The sequence below is a fragment of the Pectinophora gossypiella genome, chromosome 21, assembly GCF_024362695.1.
Source record: "Pectinophora gossypiella chromosome 21, ilPecGoss1.1, whole genome shotgun sequence".
Classification (NCBI taxonomy): Eukaryota; Metazoa; Arthropoda; class Insecta; order Lepidoptera; family Gelechiidae; genus Pectinophora; species Pectinophora gossypiella.
In genome coordinates, this window is record NC_065424.1 from 989,554 (window position 1) to 1,011,686 (window position 22,133).

The window sequence follows — 22,133 nt, forward strand, 5'->3', positions numbered from 1 at the left end:
AGCGAGATAGGTCTGGCTTGGGCTCCGAAAGGTGTCATTTAGAGCCCCTTACACCCCCACTAATTGAATTATGAATATGAATTATGGACAATACTATGCATTAATATATAAATAACACGTTTAAAATCCTTTATAACAACTTATTATAATCAATAAAAGCTGTAAAGATATTGAGATGAAGTTTCATTTTATTTGCTCATAACGTTTTTCCCACAGCGATTCGAGACTTGCCGCCATAGTAAAAGTTGTAGAAAATAAAAAACCTTTCCAACAACATATCGCTTAACGTTATTGGTCCATAGGCCAGGGTCCATGTAATTTTGCCGGTCCTCCTTTGAAAGCATGTTCCCCAAAGGGGTAGTCAGAGGCGTATAGGATACACACCCACTCCCCGCCAGATATGTTTAAGCCCTATACGTAATAGGAGCGAGCCTATCGCCATTCATCATCATCATCATCAGCCCATTAACGTCCCCACTGCTGGGGCACGGGCCTTCCCTATGGATGGATAGGGAGATCGGGCCTTAAACTCACGCGGGCCCAGTGCGGATTGATGGTTATTAACGACTGATAATGCAGCCGGGACCAACGGCTTAACGTGGCTTCCGAAGCACGGAGGAGCTCGAGATGAAAACTTTTTTTTTGTGGTCACCCATCCTATGATCGGCCTTTGCGAAAGTTGCTTAACTTCAACAATCGCAGACCGAGCGCGTTTACCGCTGCGCCACCGAGCTCCTCCTATCGCCATTAACCGGGCACAAATCCTGGAAACTACGTGATATCAATTGTCTCTGATCCAAACATGAATTCAAATCAACCCCCGCGCCCGCCGACAAACTGGTATAAGTTTGGCGAAATTATTTTTTTAAGAAAAATTGTACCTTATTTGGAATAAATAAAAAAAATAATAAATAAAAAAGGCGAATTCAGTGGTTTAGAGTCTGATCAGGGATTGGAACCCGTAACACTACGGTGTATCTCACGCCTTCTCCGAACAGGGCTATCATGTTACGAAATTGAAAAGTTTCAGCTCAGAATGTCCCAGTCGTAGAATGACCAATTCATGATAAATTCACGATTCAAATACATACAGCCTATACGTCCCATTGCTGGGCACAGGTCTCCCCTCAATCAACTGGAGGGGGGTATGGAACATACTCCGCCACGCTGCTCCAATGCGGGTTGGTGGAGGTGTTTTTACGGCTAATAGCCGGGGCCAACGGCTTAACGTGCCCTCCGAAGCATGGAATCATCTTACTTTTTCGGACAATCAGGTGATTCAAGCCTGAAAAGTCCTTACCAAACAAACGACAGTCTCACAAAGTGATTTCGACAATGTCCCCATCGGGAATCGACCCCAGACCTCCAGATCGTGAGCCTGACGCTCTAACCACTAGACCACAAGGCTGTCACGATTCAAATAAATAAAATTAATTATTGATTTAAATCTATGTATGATGCTTCCATCGCCTTTGCATCAATGGAAAATTAATGTGAATGGGACACTTTGCGAATGCGACGTTTGGCAAATTGCATAATTTGCGCGTAGAGGACTTTTTATGAATTGTCAATATGCAACTAAGCCAAATAAAGTTGTATGAGGTCGATAGGTAAACATGTATTAACCATATCTACTTGATTGAATGCAATTACTTCTGTAAAAAAACCGGACTTTTTAGGTTAAGTTAACATACTCGGGAATAAACGGGAATAACGCTGATGATGAAGGCTCGTGGATTCAAACGTGCGACCTTCGAAAGCAATGCGGAGGATATGATCACTGAGCCATCGTATCTAATTTACCAAAAATAGACTAATTAATTAGAGCAATTTATTGCTTAAATAAGCGCATTAGCAAATAAATTGAAAACTGTAAATTAAAAATATCTGTAATTTATTTAAAGTTAGGCAAAAAGTTGCCTAAACCAGTGCCTAATTAAATCAAATAGGTAGGTAATTATAATCTAGTTTAACATTTTAAAACTAATACTAAAAATTGTTGTCTAACTGGCTCCAAACGAATATCCTTGACGTTATAAACATGCAGATGTTTCTTTCGTATACGTATCTATGAAAAGACTCTACAACATAACGTTTAAAAAAGGTCATGAATATATCCCAACTGGGGTAGTCAGAGGTACATTTATCGCAAAATGAACTAAGTAACCACACCTCACCGAGCTTTCTGTTAGACTAACGTGATAGGTGAGACGTATCGCCGTCTATAATGGTCGAGCGAAGTGTGTGGTATAATTTATTTGCAATATTCCAAAGATGTGGTAACCATAGGTAGACCCAATCGATCTACAGATGCTTTTTTTGACGTGAGTTATTGTATTTGCCTCTGCCGTTACATTATACAGAGTGTTAGTGACATCGTAACGAATATTGTAGGGGATTATTCATGCCATGATTCTGAGTTAATATCAAGTGGAAACCGTCGCGAAATTCATGTAACTTTTTTTAAATAATTTTCGATTCTATACTTTTGCGATGGAAAATTATACTTGATATTAACTCAGAATAATGAGCTGAATCATCCCCCTCAGTATTTGTTACGATGTCACTTACACCGTACAAGTACATACAAGAATACAGGGTGTTAGTGACATCGTAACGAAAACTTTGAGGGATGATTCAGATCGTGATTCTGAGTTGATATCAAGTGGATTTTCTTGTCGGAAAATACATGAAAAATTGTATTTTTTTAACTTATTTTCCGTAAGGGAAAATTCCACTTGATATCAACTCAGAATCACGGCCTCAATCATCCCTCAAAGTTTTCGTTACGATGTCACTAACACCTTGTATTTTTGTACCCGAGTAATGAGAAAATAGGTAATTATCACGTTATATCTGTACAACGCCATCTATGTTGTTTTTGGGGAAAGTGGCCTGGAAAGTCCCTCATCACAGACAGGCATGCGTGATGTTATGTTATTATTATTTTTTTTTTGTTACATTATTGTTTTTTTTTCTGTTGATGTAAGAATGTAGTCGTTACATGAGCCATGTCAGGGGCCTTTGGCGGCTCAATAGTAACCCAGACACCAGGGTTGATGAGGTTGGTAATCCACCTCACAACCCACACGATAGAAGAATTATTATCCCCCACAGTTCGACATCCACCCAATGCTATTGACCATCCAAGTGGACATGAAAGACAGCCGGCGCGTGCACTGGGCGGCGCTAGGCGGGTTTTTGTTCACCGGAGCCCTATTTGCTGTGACCACGCTGCTAGCCGCCGCCCGGTACGGGAACCACGTCGAGAGCAACTTGTTGCAAGGTATATCCATACTAAACTAATATAAGCGAAAGCAACGACCCCCGAGGTCCAGTGGTTGAGCGTTGGGCTCACGATCCGGAGGTCCTGGGAATCGATTTGTTCGAATTACTTTATGGTCCCTAGTTTGGTTAAGACATTACAGGCTGATCACCTGATTGTGCGAAAGTAATACGATCCGTGCTTCGGAAGGCACGTTAAGCTGTTGATCCCGGTTACTGCTTACTGATGTAAGTAAGTAGTCGATACATAAGCCATGTCTTTTCACGCTTAAACCGCTTTTGATGGAGATAGTTTGGTACTTAAGGACATGGGACAGTTTTTTTCCGGAAATCAGCCCCTGAAGGGATGGAAATAGGGGTTGATATCCACGCGGGTAAAATATAGTCTATTATCAGGCCCGTTCGGCCTAATATTGTCCACAAGTCTAAACTTGCGGAATATTAATCCTGTAGATAATTTAAAACTCTTAACACGTTCACTGTCTATGAACCACATATGAGGCATTAAATTTGAAACTCATACGGGCATGTCCCATACGTGGGGCACATTTTTTCTTGTCACAGTGTCTATTTACATAAATTCCAATGTGTTTATCGAAAAATATTATTGCACGTGAGGGGTTCATATCTAATTTTCAGTTATACAGTGAACGTGTTAAACTACCTACATCCATGGTATAAGAAGACCAGGTATGCTCAATCATTGCCGGCATTGCTAGCCCATTGATGACGTAAGTGTTACCATTAAATTGGTATCTCCAACATTCCAAGGACGCAAATTTTATTATTGAAAATTAAGTGAATTACTGACTAATGTATTCAATTACTATTATCTGTCACATATACAAAACTCATTAAAACTGTATGTAAATCTTTTACTAGTAGTACAAAATTTCCTTGCAAAGTAAAATAAAAACATTGGACGTGGGTAATTTATGTTTTACGAAATGGCAACGCAAGGTCGGATGACGTCAGCTGGGCTAACCTTGAAATGCTAGCTGTCAGTTTTGAGCATACCAGGGGGTTAAAATGGCCACATCGAAGCAATTCATCGAAGAAAGCAATATTGCTATTTGACATTTGTTTGCATTGCGCACTTACTTTTATATGCGCAATGTCAAATTGAAATATTGCTTTCTTAGATGAATTGCTTCGATGTGGCCATTTTAACCCCCCTGGTCTTCTTATACCATGCTCTACATCTTTCAAGCGTGACTATGTATGTATGCAGATATTCCTATGAAATACCTTCCGCAGTCACGTCGCTTGCGGTTGTTGCCTGCAGTCAGCCTTTAACGAGTATATTATCTTGTGCAGGCATCCCCCCCTCGGTGCCTTTATACGTGGTAGCTCTGCTGGTAACCCTGCAGCTGTGTCTCTCCAGTGCCGTCGGCAACTCCGCCTTATTCCAGCATATCGAAGATCTACTTAAAATACCTAGAGGTGAGATTTATAAATCTTAATAAAGCACGAAATATTTGATTCAAATCAGGAAGAAATATTAAAAAAAAACCTACGACTATAATCTCTAATTAATCAAATATATACATACTTTATACAGGATGTTAGGGACACCGTAACGAAAACTTTAGAGTTATCTATCGCAAAAGTACTACGGAATAGAAATAAAAACCAATTATGAGCTGAATGGCCCCCCTCAAATACGGTACGGTGTGCCTAACATCCTGTATTATTACAGAAACCATACAAAATTTACCTACTTTCACAAAAAATAATGGTCCCATTATCCATAAAGAAGTAATGGTCCAAATGTGTTAGAAACGTGTTGGTTTTTACGACATGCTGTGTTTGACTTCAAATAAAGAAGCTGTTGTTATCAAGTTATTTATTGTTCTTGGAAAGTAGTTAATAGGTACAATAATTAAGTTTTCACTTGAACTAATTAAATCTAAGTATTTTAACGAAATATCGCATGTTAATTTCGCGGTCACTAATCGTTTTTTATGAATTACTTAAAGAAACATTTTTTAAAGATAAAAGTACGGTCAAGTCTTGATTGAGACTTTATTTAAAACAGAAGTATTTAAAAAAATATTTTTCGATTTCTATTTCAGAATTTTGCCTGCAACGCTGCCTCGTCAGGTCGAGCATTGTCGCGTTGGCTGTATTTCTCGGTGAATCCGTGCCGAGATTCGACTTAGTCATGGGTCTAGTAGGGTCCACATTGACCGGACCTCTAATGTTCATATTCCCCCCTCTATTTTTCCTCCGTCTTTGCTACATGAAATCCAACATGATAAAACATAACCTCAAAATAGAAAATGGCGCGAATGGTATTCAAAATGGCCACCGTAACGGCGACAGTTCTCCTCTAAATTGGCGTTCTGTAAGGAATACTTATAGTACTTTTTCCAATGATTTCATTGATAATTATGTGGAGAAAGGTCCGATTGATCAGTATAGTATTAAGTGGTACGATGTTATGTTGGCTGTTATAGTAATGTTGATGGGGGTGGCTGCGACAATAGTGGCTACATATTCGAGTTGGTCGGACACTATAACGTCTGCTACATTCACGCCGCCGTGTTTGAGCAACATGACAGCGGCGGCGCGCAGTTTTCTTGAAGTTACTAGACCCATGTGATATTAATTTACCTATAGATAGATATAATAGTGAAAAAATGTGTTGATTTTTTCGATATAATTTGACTACGAGTGCTGTACAGTCAAAAGCAAATAGTGACAGTCAAAGTATACATATAGTTAGCAACATCCAGAATGTCCAATAATTAGGGACGTCCAAGGTGGCCGTATAGATAGTAACACTCTCATCATCATCAATTTAAGAGCCACGCTCTTGTCGGTGTAGCATTTTCCATTCCAGTCTATCAAAGGCCAATTCCTTGACTTCCCTATAAGACACGACGTTAACCTCAAAAATTCATTAAAAACATCATAGAAGGAAAGCTAGAAGGAAAGAGAGGAAGGGGAAGACTAAGAAGAGCTTACATGGAACAGATTAAAGTAACACTCTAAGTGACCAAAAACATCGGCACAGTCTGCACGTTCACAAAGTTGGCAACAACCTAATCGTCCACATATTTTTGAACATCTTGACTTCCTGGATACGATTGGCGCAGTGAGTGTTGTCATATTTACGCCGACATAATTTAGCCGAACTATTTGGCATTGTAAGCGTCTCGCGAATCTGGACGATTAGATTGTTGCTAACTTTTTGAACACGCAGGTTGTGCCGATGTATTTGGTCACTTAGTGTTACTATCTATACGGCCACTTTGGACGCCCCTAATTATTGGACATTTTGTATGTTGCTAACTACATGTATAATTGTATACTGTGACTGTCACTATTTGCTTCTGACTGCACCACGAAAGCATGGCTTCATAGCTGCTGTACCGTGGCTGTACCTATAACACTCGCTATCAGACTTACTTAATAAATTATAATAGTAGTAATTACGCAGACTATGATTTGACAAATCTGTAACTCGGTAAATGTAAGAACTTAAAATGCGATCACATTAATTAATGACATACATTGTACTATGTTCTCAAAGTAAAGACTGTTCGAATAATACTATTAGTATAAAAAATAAACACAATGATTCAACAATATATTTTATTTAATTAGCAACAACTTAAGACATATTCAGTCAAAGGAATAAAACTTGGTACAACGAATTATTCTAAAATTCTAAAACTAAACAACTTATTAAAAATATAGATAAAACATTTAATTCACCGCACACCGCTTTACGGGTAAGTGGTTAATAAGGAGCGCTTTGCACTCATTCAATTATTTTGATAATTAGTCCCTCTCATTGTGGTTGGTAATGCTCAAAGCTGCACTTTTGTCTATTAATAAATATCGTTCATTCGTTTATCTTATTAAACTCAACATTATACATATATTCAATATATCAGTAAGTACAGTCATGAGCAATATAATCTACCCACTTTAGGACTCTGTCGCACTAACATATTTGACATTTAGTGAGACTTATAGTTCAATTTGTCAAAAAAGTTAATGTGACATGGTACCAAAGTACTGGAATCAGCACCGTTGTAGGTATGCACTTATATATACAAGGCACATATAAATTCAGTCAGTGAAGCGATTGGAAGCGTCAAAACTCTTCTATTGGCGCAGATAAATTGTTCGGTTTTCCGTTACTTATCTCTTACGTCTTTTTTTTAAATATACATACATATATCGCGTTTGACCACAATCTCACCTGATGGTAAGTGACGTTGTGGTCTAGGGTGGGTTTTCTGGCGAATCTGATTTGCACCTTCTGCTATTGTCAATAAGAGACAATTTTTTTTTAATCAAAACACATAACAATGGGTTCTTACCGCGTCTAAAACAGTGATATGAGACTCCCGACTTTTCAGGCTTGAATCACCTGATTGTCCGAAAAAGTAAGATGATTCCGTGCTTCGGAGGGCACGTTAAGCCGTTGGTCCCGGCTATTAGCCGTAAAAACACCTCCACCAACCCGCATTGGAGCAGCGTGGTGGAGTATGCTCCATACCCCCTCCGGTTGATTGAGGGGAGGCCTGTGCCCAGCAGTGGGACGTATATAGGCTGTTTATGTTATGTATGTTATGAGACTCCCGATAATTCGATACTGTTGCAAGTGCCATGATCACGGGATGACAGATGAGATTGGAGTGGAGTAGGTAGATCCATAATTTTCTACGGGCAAGACATGTCTACCCTCTTTCTTTGCCGCTTGTTTATGTATTTGATTCCACTCCAATCTCATCAGTCATCCCGTGATCATGGCACTTGCAACAGTAATTATGATAAATAACCGCGTAAACTTAAAACATTTTTTTTTTGGCAAAACTATTGCAGATACGTCAGTTTGCAAAGTCATCTACGATTTGCCCCCTCCAAGTCTGTATTTCTCACTATCCGTTCCAAACAGCCATCAATCGATATTACATTAATTATATTAACAACTCTTAACACAACTAATATAGATCTTAAGTTTACACACATAACCACTTGTTTTTAATGTTCCTCTTTTTTGGTATATTATTTTTTTAATTTTTATTTTATTGTTTATTCATTTTGTACTTCTTTTACGTTTATTTTCGATTTCGATTACCAATGTATCACATAGAAGATCGGGGCTACTAACACAAGTAAATATTTGCTTAAAAGTAGTATAGAATAAGGAATAATACTACCTACGTATAGAACGGCAACTCCCCGCCCCCCACCAGCGTCTGAGCTAGGTTTACCTCACCCCCCCCCCTCGAACACAGTTTAGACTTGAATCATAATATGGCGTCAGACATCACACACACAGATGCGTACAATACCGTCAGTGTGTAGTGTCTGTGTAAAACGAGGTTGTTTGTATGAAGTCTCCGGGGTGTGAAAGTAGTCTCAAACACGAGGATAGTATTGATTTTTGGTAAATCAATATTTTGTTGATTTGATTTTTGAATAACTTTTCCATAACTTTATTACAAGAGTTTACGCATAAAATATCTATTTGGCATCCCACTATCAATCATTCATTAATCCATTATATTTCCCCTGTTCCAATTTAATAAACTAAACATCTAATTGTACGTATTTATAAAAACACATAGCCCTTTTTGCTTCGCTACAGTTGGGTAAAAATTAGCTGCACTGTACTAGAATGGCAGGCGCAACGCGACAAGTAACGCGGAATAGAACCTTCTAAAATACTTTTCCCAAAAAACTGTTTGGAAATTATATAGATGGCGCTGTTCAGATTAACCTCTCATATGCCGAGATACCAGACACAATAGATTTTACATTGTGTCTGGTCGAGATCTGCGTTCCGGCGTTCGAAAGATTAAGCGTGATATTTATCTATTTTCTTATTAGGTACTCTAGTTTAAAAATACAATGTAATCGCAGAAGCATATATAAATATATTAAATTCTTTTTTCTCGTCATACAGCGCATTGGGTTACACTGTAATGTTGTATGTACCTTTATAAATAAATAAATAATAATAATAATAACTACTTACTACACATGCTGAAAAAATTGCCAAATACACCGACCTTGCTATAGAAATCCAAACACAGTGGCAAGTAAGAACTGTTAAAACGGTACCCATCGTTGTTTCCACCACAGGCGTCATACCTAAAACACTCCACACTAGTCTCCAAACTCTCAACATGCATCCATCCACACTCACGCTTCTTCAAAAAGCAGTAATTCTAAATACATGCCGCATCGTAAGGAAGTTTTTATCTCTGAAACAATAAAAGCACTTGGCTACGGCCCGTGCGACTTGAACCTCTTCGGAGAGAATTATAAATATATAAAGATAAATAATAATAAAAATAATTGTTGCTTGATATTTGAATTACATTATGTATAGAATTATATTACCACCTATATTGCTTCTCTTTATTTTGATCACAATAATTATGGGTGGAATGGTGGATGTATTGTGCGGTTGTGCCTCGGTGTAATAACAAGGGTCATCATTTATACCCAAAAACAAAGATAAAAGATGCATGTCTGTTATCCATGAAGTTAGAAGGTTAAACTATTAGAAAAATTGTACATCGCTATCTGTTTTTCTTTTTTGTGGAACCTAGCCTGGAAAGTCCCTTAAAGACCTTTATTTGTTATTTTGTGATGTATATTGTGAAAATTATGCCGTAAAATGCCCTAAAAAATTGTAATTTTACCAACTCGAATGAAAAATTTGAGTGTAGAAAAACACAAGGTATCTAGACGTCCTTCTATTGGGTTATGTCGCGTTGCGTCTGAAATGGCTATTATTGAAATTGAAATGTTTACCTGCCAGTGTTAAGACTCAAAATCACTTCTCCAAAACCAATTCCTTCCCGTACAGCTTCTTAATTTCTTTCTTGTCAAGCTTCCCCATAGCGTTTCTGGGCATTTCGTCGACTATTAGCAAAGTCTTCGGCAGCTGGTATGGGGCTAATCTTTTCCCGAGGTCGTCTCTGAGATCTTTTAAAGTCAATTTGATTTGCTTGTCTTTTAGAACTACGATCGACGCGATGATCTCTCCGGAGTGTTCGTTTGGCACGCCCAATACAGCCGCGTCTGCTATGTTTGGATGCTCAAGCATTGCTGATTCGACCTATAAACATAAAAAAGACTGAAAACATAGGTAGAGAGAGAGGGAGGGATGGAGCGGGGAGAGGCAGAAAGACTGACCTTCGAACCCGCGAAGGGAAAACCAGTCTAATACAGATTAGGCCACATACTTCAAGAAACAAAACAAGAAACATTTATTGAGAAGCTGTGTAGGTACATACATGCAGGTGTCATCATCATCAGCCGTATGACGCCCACTGCTGGGCATAGGCCTCCCCCAAGGATCTCCACGACGATCGGTCCTGCGCTGCCCGCATCCAGCGGCTTCCCGCGACCTTCACCAGATCGTCGGTCCACCTTGTAGCGGGCCTACCCACTGAGCGTCGTCCGACACGTGGTCGCCACTCCAGAACCTTTCCGCCCCATCGGCCATCGGTTCTCCTCGCTATGTGTCCTGCCCACTGCCACTTCAGCTTTGCAATTCTCCGAGCTATGTCGGTGGCTTTAGTTCTCCTGCGGATCTCCTCATTTCTGATTCGATCCAGCAGGGAAATACCGAGCATAGCTCTCTCCATTGCCCGCTGAGCGACACCGAGCCTCCTCACGAGACCCATAGTAAGCGGCCACGTCTCACTGCCGTAGGTCATCACTGGCAACACGCACTGGTCAAAGACTTTCGTCTTGAGACACTGAGGTATTCTGGACGAGAAGATATTCCGCAGCTTCCCGAACGCTGCCCATCCGAGTTGGATCCGACGAGAGATCTCTTTCTCGAAGTTGGACTTACCTAACTGGATTATTTGTCCTAGGTAAATGTACTGGTCTACAACTTCGAGTGTAACGTTCCCAACCTGAACTGGAGTGGGTGCGACATGGTCGTTGGACATGATTTTTGTCTTTGCCATGTTCATGCTAAGACCCACTCGTTGGGATGCGTTACTGAGATGCTCGAGCATGGTGTTCAGGTCTTCCAGGGTCTCAGCCATTAGGACTATATCATCGGCAAATCGAAGGTGCGTCAGGTACTCGCCGTTGATGTTGATGCCAAATCCTTTCCAGTCCAGAAGCTTAAAAATATCCTCCAATGCAGCAGTGAACAGTTTCGGAGAGATGACATCTCCCTGTCTCACTCCTCGCTGCAGTTGGATCGGATTAGAGCTCTGGTTCTGTACTCGAACTGACATAGTGGCATTTTGGTAGAGGTCCCTTAGCACTTCGATGTACCTATGGTCCACTTGGCACCTCTGAAGAGACTGCAACACAGCCCAGGTCTCGATCGAATCAAAGGCTTTCTCATAGTCCACAAACGCCAAGCAAAGTGGCAGATTATACTCTTCGGTCTTCTGTATAACCTGCCGCAGCGTATGGATGTGGTCTATGGTGCTAAAGCCTTTTCGGAAACCGGCTTGTTCGGGAGGCTGGAAGTCGTCAAACCTGCAAGCGAGACGATTCGTAATGACCCTCGAAAACAACTTGTAGACATGGCTCAGAAGCGAGATAGGTCTGTAGTTCTTCAGTAGGGCTTTATCACCTTTCTTGAAGAACAAGATCACCTCGCTTCCGCTCCATGCCCTCGGCGTTTTGCCCTGAAATATGACGGAATTGAAGAGCCTTTGGAGGACTTTAAGTATTGGCGTTCCGCCCGCTCTCAATAGTTCTGCTGTGATTCCGTCATCTCCTGCCGCTTTGTTGTTTTTGAGTTGTTTGAGGGCCATCCTAATCTCGTACAGGCTGACGTCCGGGATATCTTCAGTGTAGTGTCGGGTAAGCTTGGCTCGAGGGTCTCGAGCCATGCTTTCGCCTGATGTTTTCGTGGAATATAGCTGTCTATAGAAACTCTCAATCTCCCTCAGGATTTCGGGAGTCGACGAAATGATTCTGCCGTCCTCAGTTTTCAGTCTCGCTAGTTGACTTTGCCCAATAGACAGATCTTTTGCGAACACCTTGGAGCCCTTGTTCCGCTCTATAGCCTCTTTAATACGTTTAGTATTAAATTGGCGAAGGTCGCTCGTCAAAGACTTCGAGATCTGTCTATTAAGTTGTCTATAACGTAAGACATCCGCTGAGTCCTGCAGCCTCATTTCGTGTCTCTTATCCATGAGTTCGAGTGTGTGTGCGGAGAGTTTCTGCGTTTTGGTACGGCGGGTTCTAAAGTGTTTAGAACCTACCGTACGGACAGCATCCACCATCAGGTCGTTTATATCGTCCACGTCTGCGCAGTTCTCAAGGTACTCGAAGCGGTTTTGAAGCTCGAGCTGAAAGCGCTCGGGGTTTTGGATCTGGGCTGGCGCCGGTCGGAGCGTGGATTTTATCAGTCGGGATCTTTCTAACTTGATATTGATATTCAATGTGCCTCTTACCATGCGGTGATCGCTTCCCGTCTTAACGGCATTGATCACAGAGACATCATTGAATATGTGCTTTTTCGTCGACATGATAAAATCGATCTCATTTTTATACCTGCCACTGGGACTCATCCAGGTCCATTTGCGGGTCGCGGGCTTCCTGAAGAAGGAGTTCATCATATAGAGGTTCTCCTTCTCCATAAAGTCCGCAAGCATCCCGCCTCTGGTGTTCCGGACCCCAAATCCAAATTGCCCCACTCTCAGCTCGTTACCGCAACGTTTCCCCAACTGTGCATTAAAGTCCCCCATCACAATCGTGTAGTGGCTTTTATGGCTATGCATGGCTTTAGAAATCTCCTCATACATAGTCTCCACTTCGTCATCATGGTGTCCCGAGGTCGGAGCGTAAACCTGGATGACAGTCAGCGAAATGATGACAGTCAGAGATGCAGGTGTCAAACATTATGAAATTGTCTCAACAGCATGTCCATGTCGGACGTACAATATTACAAATAATGTCAGTACTAAGCATCAAGGAATTAAGTAAGTACCTAATAATTAGTCACATTATAAACATTTGTCAATTTTAAATATCATTGTTGTTGAAAATATTCATTCAAGTCATAAAATTCTATATCAACTAGCCAATTTTTTAGACGTTCCGAAACACATTTTTATTTTTTTTATTAATAAAATAGGCTCGCGTTTGACCACAATCTCACCTGATGATAAATGACGATGTGGTCTAGGATGGATCACGCTTACCTAGGAAATGCCTATTCACTCTACTCCTTGGAGTTGGAAAAACAAACGACGGCAGACAGTTCCAGTCCTTTGCTGTTCGCATCAAAAAGGAAGGGGCAAAACATTTAATGTGGATTGGTGGTATATTCACAACAAAAGGATGAAATGCCTGCCGACGTCTTTGCAAAGAAGTCAGATGGAAGGTACAAAGCGAGATTAGTGCCAAGAGGTTTCCAACAAAAATACAAGATTGATTACGAGGAGACCTATAGTCCTGTGATAAACAGCACGTCATTAATTCTCTGGACTGTGGGTTTCTTTACAATGCGTGATGTCTTCCTGGCCTACTACGGTTAACACAACACATTCAGTTCATCATTATGTATCTTGGGAGTCTTGGGACTTCTGAAACGTTGTATATTGGCATTGGCCATTAACCCGACAGAATTAGACACACATATCAAACGTCAAACAAGTTGCATATCAGTGGGATGCCTTTTTTGTTTGCTCGGGTTATTCATTCATTCACTCATTCATTTTAAAATTAACAGTTGTCAATCATCCGTCCCTTTCCTTTTCGGCGGACAAGAAAATGACAAGTATAACTTGAAATTGTTGTATTGTTTACCTGAAGAGCGCTAACTTTGTACCCGCTGGTCTTGATGATGTCGACGGAGGTGCGTCCAAGGATGCGGAAGCGGTTGTCTTCGAAGGACACCGTGTCGCCCGTGCGGAACCACTCGTCTATGAAGTCAGAGTCATCCAGCTTGGGAGCGCGGTTCCAGTACCTGTTAAAGTATTGAGAAATATACTAGCTAAGTCTTCGGATTTTTCAAAGACTTCTGAAAGAGTCATTATTTTTTTAATCAATGCTAATGAATTATATTCATTTACCTCTATGGTATATAGGGTGTTAGCGACGACGTACCGAATTCTGAGGGGGATGATTCACCTCGTGATTCTGAGTTAATATCCAGTGGAATTTTCCATGGAAGAGACAGAATAGAACTTCTCTCTCCATCGTGGTGATTGGTCGATCCCGCGCGTGTCTGCTCGTCTCCTCTCTATTTTTGTTAGAACCCCACCCCGATGAAGATATTGTAAGACTAACCTGGAGAATACAGCAGGTCCCCGAAGCAGCAGCTCACCTTGGTAGGCGCCGTCTGTAGGCTCCTTGTGTCGCGTTATCTTTGGCTCTTCCCATTTCGTCTCGGCGAAGTAGTCCTTTGAAGCTATACCTAGCCGGTTAAGAGATATCTGAAATGGGGTGGTTGCTTAGGTCAATAATAATATGCTTATCAAGAAATCACTCGCGAGACAAGACACAAATCTATCAACACCAAGAAAAGTTGGACCTTCCGTTCTGGAAATAATAAGAATGGAAGAATTCTGGATAAAGCCAATGTCCTCTTTTCAAAAAAAGAGTCAACTCGATTTCCACACGGTATTGTCATAATTACGTCAGTTGCAGATTTGTCAATCTAGAGAAAAGTTAGTTCCGGAATCAATAAACAAGAAATTTTGATGCTGTGTCTCACCGATTTTACTCAAAGGGATGACTGACGCTACATTCGCATTCAATTTATGCACGCATTCATTCAATTTCGTTCACACATTTTTTTTTCGCTGAAGGTAAAGTAAGTAGTTGACCACAATCCCATCTCATAAGAAATGACGATATGGCTAAAGATGGGACATCCTATGTATTGCCTTGAAGAGGCCCAGAATGTATTTTTCGGGAAACATTCTAGACATGATGATTTTGAGCATGACAGAATTAACCAAATATTCATTCCTTCCATTCATACAGACAGACTAAACTGGATTTGACTCCTGTACCTGCATATCAGTGAGCGGAGTTTCGACGGTAACCAGGGGCTCCAACTTTCCCGACTTCGGGTCCCGCGTAGCAATCCTGGCCGCGACTCCAGGCAGCGGTAGACCCACGCAGCCCACGGTCCGTTGCTCCACCGGCCGGTAGGGGTTGCTCAGCGCCATGCCTACTTCCGACATGCCGTAGCGTTCTAGAAGACGGATTCCGGTTATCTGAGGGTTTAAAAGGGAAAGTATTTCGTTGAGCAACTCTCTGCTGGATTGTGAAGTAGTAAGCAAAAGCGTTCAGCTGCTTATCTTTCCGGGCATGTCATAATAAGTCGACCGAAAGATCGACTAAGTGATGTGTTCTCCAACAAGATGGACATTTATGCGGATAATAGGATCTGTCACCAAATCGATCAGACACACGATCCATCGTACAGGTATGATTGCAACAACGCTGTTGTGGCTGTACTAGTTTTAAGGTGACTAGTGGTTGCCACGGGCAGGCAAAACTATAAGGAATCAGGGCGCAAGTCGTTGTCACCAGTTTTGCTTAGCAAAAGCTGCGAGCTCAAATTTCAATTCTGTATCTACACACAAGTTGAGCGATGTAGTAATGTAGCCGATGTCTGTCAACTGTCAATTCTCTTTGATTTTAAAGATCTTATAGGGTAGGTTCTCCTTCAAAGATCATATATATTTAATGTTGCCAGCCAAAAACCACTACCAGCCAGAGGGAGCCAATGTTGTTGTGTGTAGGGCAGTAACATCACAATCTACCTAGGAATCGTACCTCCTCCCACTTGTTGAACAGTGAGGTGGGCAGCGACGCGGAGCCGGCGCACATGAGCCGCATGCGCGCCAACGTGTGCCGCACGTACTGCGCAGTCTTAGCGTCGGGGAACATCCTGCCGTGGTCGGCGGCGAGCCGCGCATACATCGCCGGCACGCCGTGGAACACAGTCACTTTGGTCTCGTCTCGCTCGCCCATGCCGAGTAAACGCGCCCAGACTGTGTGCGACGCGAATGACGATAGCATTCGAATTCTGGATAACGCAAGGACATCAAAATCAGAAAAGACCGTCTACCAAAACATACCTAGACATACAACCTACTTAGACGAGTACAGTTGTCTAACTCCAAAATAGTTGAAAATCTTAAAAAACGTGTAAATGGAAGACAAGAGATTGGCTTAATGAATAACGAGAGTTATAAATTACACAGAATTACGAAAATAAAAATGTGGAACGCTTTCTAGATTTTGCGTGTTATCCTTGCGCAGGGCTTGCAATTCACACATCAAATTCAAGAATTCACATTATAAGTATTCATTATATCATATTCACACACAAAGGTGCCGTTTTTACCTTCTGGTGAAGGAATTTTCAAAATCGGTTCAATAGTTCAAGAGAATTATTTTTTTAAATAATTTAGGGTCGCGTTTGACCACACTCTCACCTGATGGTAAGTGACGATGAGAGTGGATCACGCTCACCTAGCAATTGCCTATTCACTCTAGCCTTGAAGATTATAACGAGTTCGTAAAACAGACGACGGCAGACAGTTCTCGTCCTTCGCTATCGCAGAGATTCATACAAATTTTACCTCTTTATAGTTTGAGTCGTTTAGGTCCATAATGTCCCTTTCCCAAAATGTCCCCTGGTTTCAGAAAGTTCCTTTCCCTAAATGTCCCGTCCTCAAAATGTCCCTTTCCCTAATGTCCCTTTCCCTAATGTCCCTTCCTCGAAATATCCCTTCCCCAAAAATTGCTGCTATAATATAAACCAACCTTGCTCCAGCAGCAAGTGACGCGTTGACAGAGTTGAGTTGTCCGTGTATGTGGTGTAGGGGCAACGTGTGTAGCACCACGTCCCCGGCGCTGTATTGCCACGCGGTGTGGAGCGCCGCTATCTGCGTGCTCAGCATGCTGTGAGTCCAGATCACACCCTTCGGCTTGCTTGTTGTACCTTAGATTGAATGGGTTAATTTTTGTAAGTGCCTCTACATGTAATGGGGCCTTTTCCACGTTTAGGTCCATAATGTCCCTTTCCCAAAATGTCCCCTGGTTTCAGAAAGTCCCTTTCCCTAAATGTCCCGTCCTCAAAATGTCTTCCCCTAAACGCTTTTCCAGTAGATATAGAAATTTTAGTTCTTTTAATAAGAAGAGATTGCGCTCAAATCACTTTTAGAATTTTATTCACGCACATAAATTAAACAGTCCCATTGAATTGCATAATTCACTATAATTCCTGTTATTTATTAATAAGAAATAAAATGCTAAACACGAGGTGGTTTTTGTTACATTTTTTATTACACCAATGTTTTCCGTTTGTGTTCGTATAAATGATATACTTAAAGGTTGCCTGGGAGAGATTGCTACTTAGCAATAGGGCCTCCTATTGTACTCATTCTATTTCTCTTTTGAATTTTGTTTTTTCCTGTTTGTGCAATAAAGTATTTGTTATGTTATACAACAAACAAAATAACAATGCTTACCGCTAGTATAAATAATAAGCGCCTCGTTATCCCCGTACCAGGCGTTGCTTCTGCCGACATCCTCACATTTGTTGGAAACCTCATTGGACATGTACAATTGAGCTTTGATTTGTTTTACTTTGGTGGTCACTAAGAGGTACCTGCAGAATGACGTACAGTCATGAGCAATATCATGTACCCACTTTAGAACCCTGTTGCACTATCATATTTGACATTTAATGAGACTTACGGTTTAAATTGTCAAAAAAGTTAATGTGACATGGTTTCAAAGTGTATACATGTAGGTATACATATACTAATATACGAGTACTAACTCCTGACCGTACAATATATCGTAAGAAAGGGAAAAGTTACACCCGTATTTTGAGATGTGGAGTTGAGGAAACTCCGTCGTCAGTTGAAGCGACCTTAAAGGAAGACCTCGAATTCAGCTCAAAATAGGTATTCTTAGACGTCGTCTCAACGTTACCTCGAGTTTACTCCAGCGAGCTTGAGCAGAGGCATGACGTCATTATTTTCGTATTATTATGTTGGCAGTATGATAGGCTCGACTCCAGTGAGTAGTCCTCAAGTCGAGGACGTAAATGTCAACTTAAAATGGTCAGCTGAGCCTTCCAAATGCCTGCCGAGGTCGAATCGAGGGGAGGAAGTTTCGAGTTAACGTCTTAGAATATGGGTGTTAGTGTCTTTAAGACAGATCGGAAAGGGTAACCGAAAAAATATCCATCCAAAAAATACAAGTGCAATTGAAAAATGAAGAAACCAATTAATAATTTGCCCAGATTTGCACTTTTCATTTCATTTCATGTGGAAAAAAAAGAGAAATGAGTATGCTTGAATCTACATTGATTCTTTAGACGCCCATAACTCTACATCAAAGCAGCTATCGATCATCGGGGTTTGCCACCGGGTGCACCCAATCCGAGCTGATAGATTTTCACATCTTATTAGGTCAAATAAAATAGAAATCCAGAATTTAGCTGACCTCCTTAAGATCCCACACATACACAACACGTACGGGCTACCTATACGTACTTGTCGAGTGTTAGTGACATCGTAATGAATACTGGGGGGATGATTCCGCTCATTATTCTGAGTTAATATCAAGTGGAATTTTCCATCATATATACTTTTGATAGACGTAATTATTGTAAGCCTACCTCGATAGCTCGTTGGCAATTGGTGTTAATATATCCTCATACTCCTGTGAACAGACGACTAGAGCGGACTGACTGTCTCCGATGAAGTATTTTAGCATTTCTGGCGGATGCAGAGGTGTCAGTGGAACAGCTGCAGATATAATAACATAATATTAACATAGGATTTTGCTTTTTGGTTTCTGCTGATCGTCACGCTTTGGGTGCGTCATGACGGGTACAGGCGCCGTGGTAAAGCTCGGAAGAGATGGCGCAACGAGGACTCTTGCCATAGGGACCGGCTGGAATACGCACAGGACCGCGAAATATTGAAAGAGGAAGGGGGGCCTTTGACCAGCAGTGGGATCTTGTAGACTAGATTAGATTTTTGCTTTACATCTAGTGAGGGACTATCCAGGCCATGTTTCCTAAAAAAAGTGTAGGTAGATGGTGTTCTCCCACGCTGCCTTCGTTTAACCTTCTAATTTATTGGATTTCAGACATATGCATATTTTACCATTGTGTTTAAAGTGTTCGCACTGAACCTTTTCTAAGGATATCTCCAATTTGGTCAATCTACGTCCTTCTAGGTCTTCCTCTGCCAGCCCGACCATTATTATTGTATTCAAACTATAACATAAAAAGCCTATATACGTCCCACTGCTGGGCACAGGCCTCCCCTCAATCAACCGGAGGGGGTATGGAGCATACTCCACCACGCTGCTCCAATGCGGGTTGGTGGAGGTGTTTTTACGGCTAATAGCCGGGACCAACGGCTTAACGTGCTCTCCGAAGCACGGAATCATCTTACTTTTTCGGACAATCAATATTTTTCAATTCAAACTATAGGTAACATAATTTCAGTTTCAGAGATTTTGTTAAGATTTACGTACGAACCCAGATTAGAGTTGACAAAACTGCCTATTCTCTATGCTCCTATGGCCGAGATTTCCAGACACAATAGTTGACCAATGGGTATGGATTTCACAAGGACATTTGGTCTTAGGACTCTTTAGTTTTAAAAATCTAGTGAGTTTGGAAAATCAGGGGGGTTAAAATGGCCACATCGAAGCAATTCATCTAAGAAAGCAATATTGCTATTTGACATTTGTTTGCATCGCGCACTTACTTTTATATGCGCTTTTTAACCGCCCAGTACTACTTGCTTACCAATATTGCCAGTCATCCAAATTGCCCACTGCACGATGATGTGTGTCGAGTCATTGCTGCACATATATGATATCGCTTGTCCTGTTTCACCCACTACAATTAAAGAGAAGATTTTATTTCCTTTGGGAAGCTTACAGCTAAATTTACAATGTTGCATACTAACTTGAATATCTAAAAGCCATTAACAAGCTTCCACAGATGGTCAGAAAACACAAAATATGGTTCAAAGACCCCATTGCATATGGTAAAAATGCTTGCATAAAAATATCTAAACAACAGAGGAGACGAAGTTTTTATCGAATGCTTTTTATCACCTTGGTGGTAATCGAGATATGGGTAATTTATAGAGAAAGCAGGCACAAGGCTTCTCTTTTCAAAGCAATAAACTAGATTTTTCTGTCAGCATTTTGACAGCATTTTGCACTAAGCCTTAAAGCGCTATACTTATTATTATTTATACTATATTATTTTTTCCAAATATATGATAATATGATGAATTAAATTAGTTACTCACACAATTGACTTGCGATCTCCTTACTAACGTCTGCGGCTGCTTGATACAGGCCAGAATATGTGTAGATGCCCACCTCATCTTGGACTGCCACTCTATTGGGGAACAGCAGAGCGCGGCGAAATACAGGCACTACGCCACCTGCGGGTCAGACAAACACTCTTGAAACTCCTATTGTTGAGGTGTGTTGTGACCCTACCTTATACAGGGAAGAACAATTACCACATCCTCATTATTAACTTAAGAGCCACGCTGTAAGTGAAGCTTTCTCCATTATTGTCTCTCCAAGGCTATAAGTACCCAGAAACTAATACTTCAGACAACTGAACATACTAAATATTATGTATTAGTTAAGCGAGGTTATGTCTTGACAAAATGTCATAGGTTGTGTTTGCTTTTTATAGCTGTGCTTTTTGAAAAAATAAAAGCCAGTTTGCTTTCTGATCTCACTGTTTGTATTTTATACTATAGATATATACTAATATATCTCGTGTGTGCAACAAAGGATTTTTGTTTTCTAATTATGTTTAGAAGTTAGCCGAAAAGCAAGTCAGCGAAGCAAAGCGTGCGCAGACATTTGGCCTTACAAAAATAAATCGACATATCTACGGATTAGGGATCCAGGGATGTAAAACATCGGATGTAAATATTAAGGGTGTGTTAAGTAGTATTAAGGGTGGGGGAAAACAAGAAAAATATTTTTACATTTGGCGTCACTTGATCAAGTAAATAATTACTTTTGTAAACCAACTACAAATAATCATAGAATAATGTATTAATCACAGAATCACCGATATTTCCCATTTTCCAGAACAGACCAGAGACAAGTGAGCGAAGCAAAGAGTGCGCTATCATTTGGCGTTACAAAAAAATCGTCAAAACAAATTTCGGGTTCGGGTCTTCGGGACCCAGGGATGTGGGAGTATTAAAGGTCGGAAAACTTGACTTTAGAGCGAGTTGTACCTGGCACATCAGCTATACCGCCTGAATCTGAAGCACCAAATAGTACTACATTGATTTTAGAGCGAGTTGTACCTGGCACATCAGCTATACCACCTGAAGTACCAAATGTTACCACATCGATTGAGTTAATAGCTGAACCACCAGTTGTATCAGAATCGGTTGAAAGAGTACAGGAAATGTTTGTATTGTTTGTGGACAAGAATCTACAGTAGCACATTCATGTGATTGTGACGTTTGTGGCAATTCCGTGCATGTGGCATTACGACAAGCGAAGAAGGGTATGGATCGGGAGTTCTATGTTTGTTATGCCAAAAAGAGGAGAACATTAAATCTTTCATAAAATGAAAGACACTTCTAAGAAATTCAAAGATATATTAGTTGGTTCCACCGTTTTGGTTGATGTACCAAAAGTAGACAGGGGTCAACTAGATGCAAATAATATTATAGGGCAGGGGTGGTCAACTTGATTGGACCCAAGATCTCTTGTTCAATAACGAGACCCTACGCGATCTACCAATTACATACCTACTTCTAGAATCTTAAATGAAACAGCATACACGATCATGTAGCATTTTTATTTTATTAAGAGAAAAAACATAATAAGTGTAATTTTAA

General features: G+C 40.8%; 3 protein-coding genes across 5 annotated transcripts in view; 2 read left to right on the plus strand and 1 right to left on the minus strand.

Annotated features, from left to right (window-relative positions):
• The window catches only part of LOC126376562 (probable sodium-coupled neutral amino acid transporter 6), a 25,289-nt gene extending 18,408 nt beyond the window's left edge, over window positions 1–6,881 (plus strand). For both annotated transcript variants that reach the window (XM_050024033.1, XM_050024035.1), the window contains exons 7-9: window positions 3,118–3,286; window positions 4,603–4,728; window positions 5,361–6,881. In XM_050024033.1, coding sequence (XP_049879990.1) covers window positions 3,118–3,286; window positions 4,603–4,728; window positions 5,361–5,890 — 825 coding nt within the window. In that variant the 3' untranslated portion in view covers window positions 5,891–6,881. The remainder of the gene's footprint in view (window positions 1–3,117; window positions 3,287–4,602; window positions 4,729–5,360) is intronic.
• LOC126376480 (exportin-2) overlaps window positions 1–22,133 on the plus strand; it is a 192,327-nt gene that overhangs the window by 84,812 nt on the left and 85,382 nt on the right. The window lies entirely within an intron of this gene.
• The window catches only part of LOC126376534 (malonate--CoA ligase ACSF3, mitochondrial), a 33,917-nt gene continuing 18,637 nt past the window's right edge, over window positions 6,854–22,133 (minus strand). Inside the window, exons 2-11 of the mRNA XM_050023992.1 lie at window positions 20,559–20,696; window positions 20,045–20,137; window positions 18,899–19,028; window positions 17,739–17,878; window positions 17,032–17,209; window positions 16,036–16,288; window positions 15,264–15,470; window positions 14,536–14,681; window positions 14,053–14,212; window positions 6,854–10,378 (exon numbers count right to left, since the gene is read on the minus strand). Of these exons, the coding sequence (XP_049879949.1) occupies window positions 10,094–10,378; window positions 14,053–14,212; window positions 14,536–14,681; window positions 15,264–15,470; window positions 16,036–16,288; window positions 17,032–17,209; window positions 17,739–17,878; window positions 18,899–19,028; window positions 20,045–20,137; window positions 20,559–20,696 (1,730 nt within the window). The 3' untranslated portion in view covers window positions 6,854–10,093. The remainder of the gene's footprint in view (window positions 10,379–14,052; window positions 14,213–14,535; window positions 14,682–15,263; window positions 15,471–16,035; window positions 16,289–17,031; window positions 17,210–17,738; window positions 17,879–18,898; window positions 19,029–20,044; window positions 20,138–20,558; window positions 20,697–22,133) is intronic.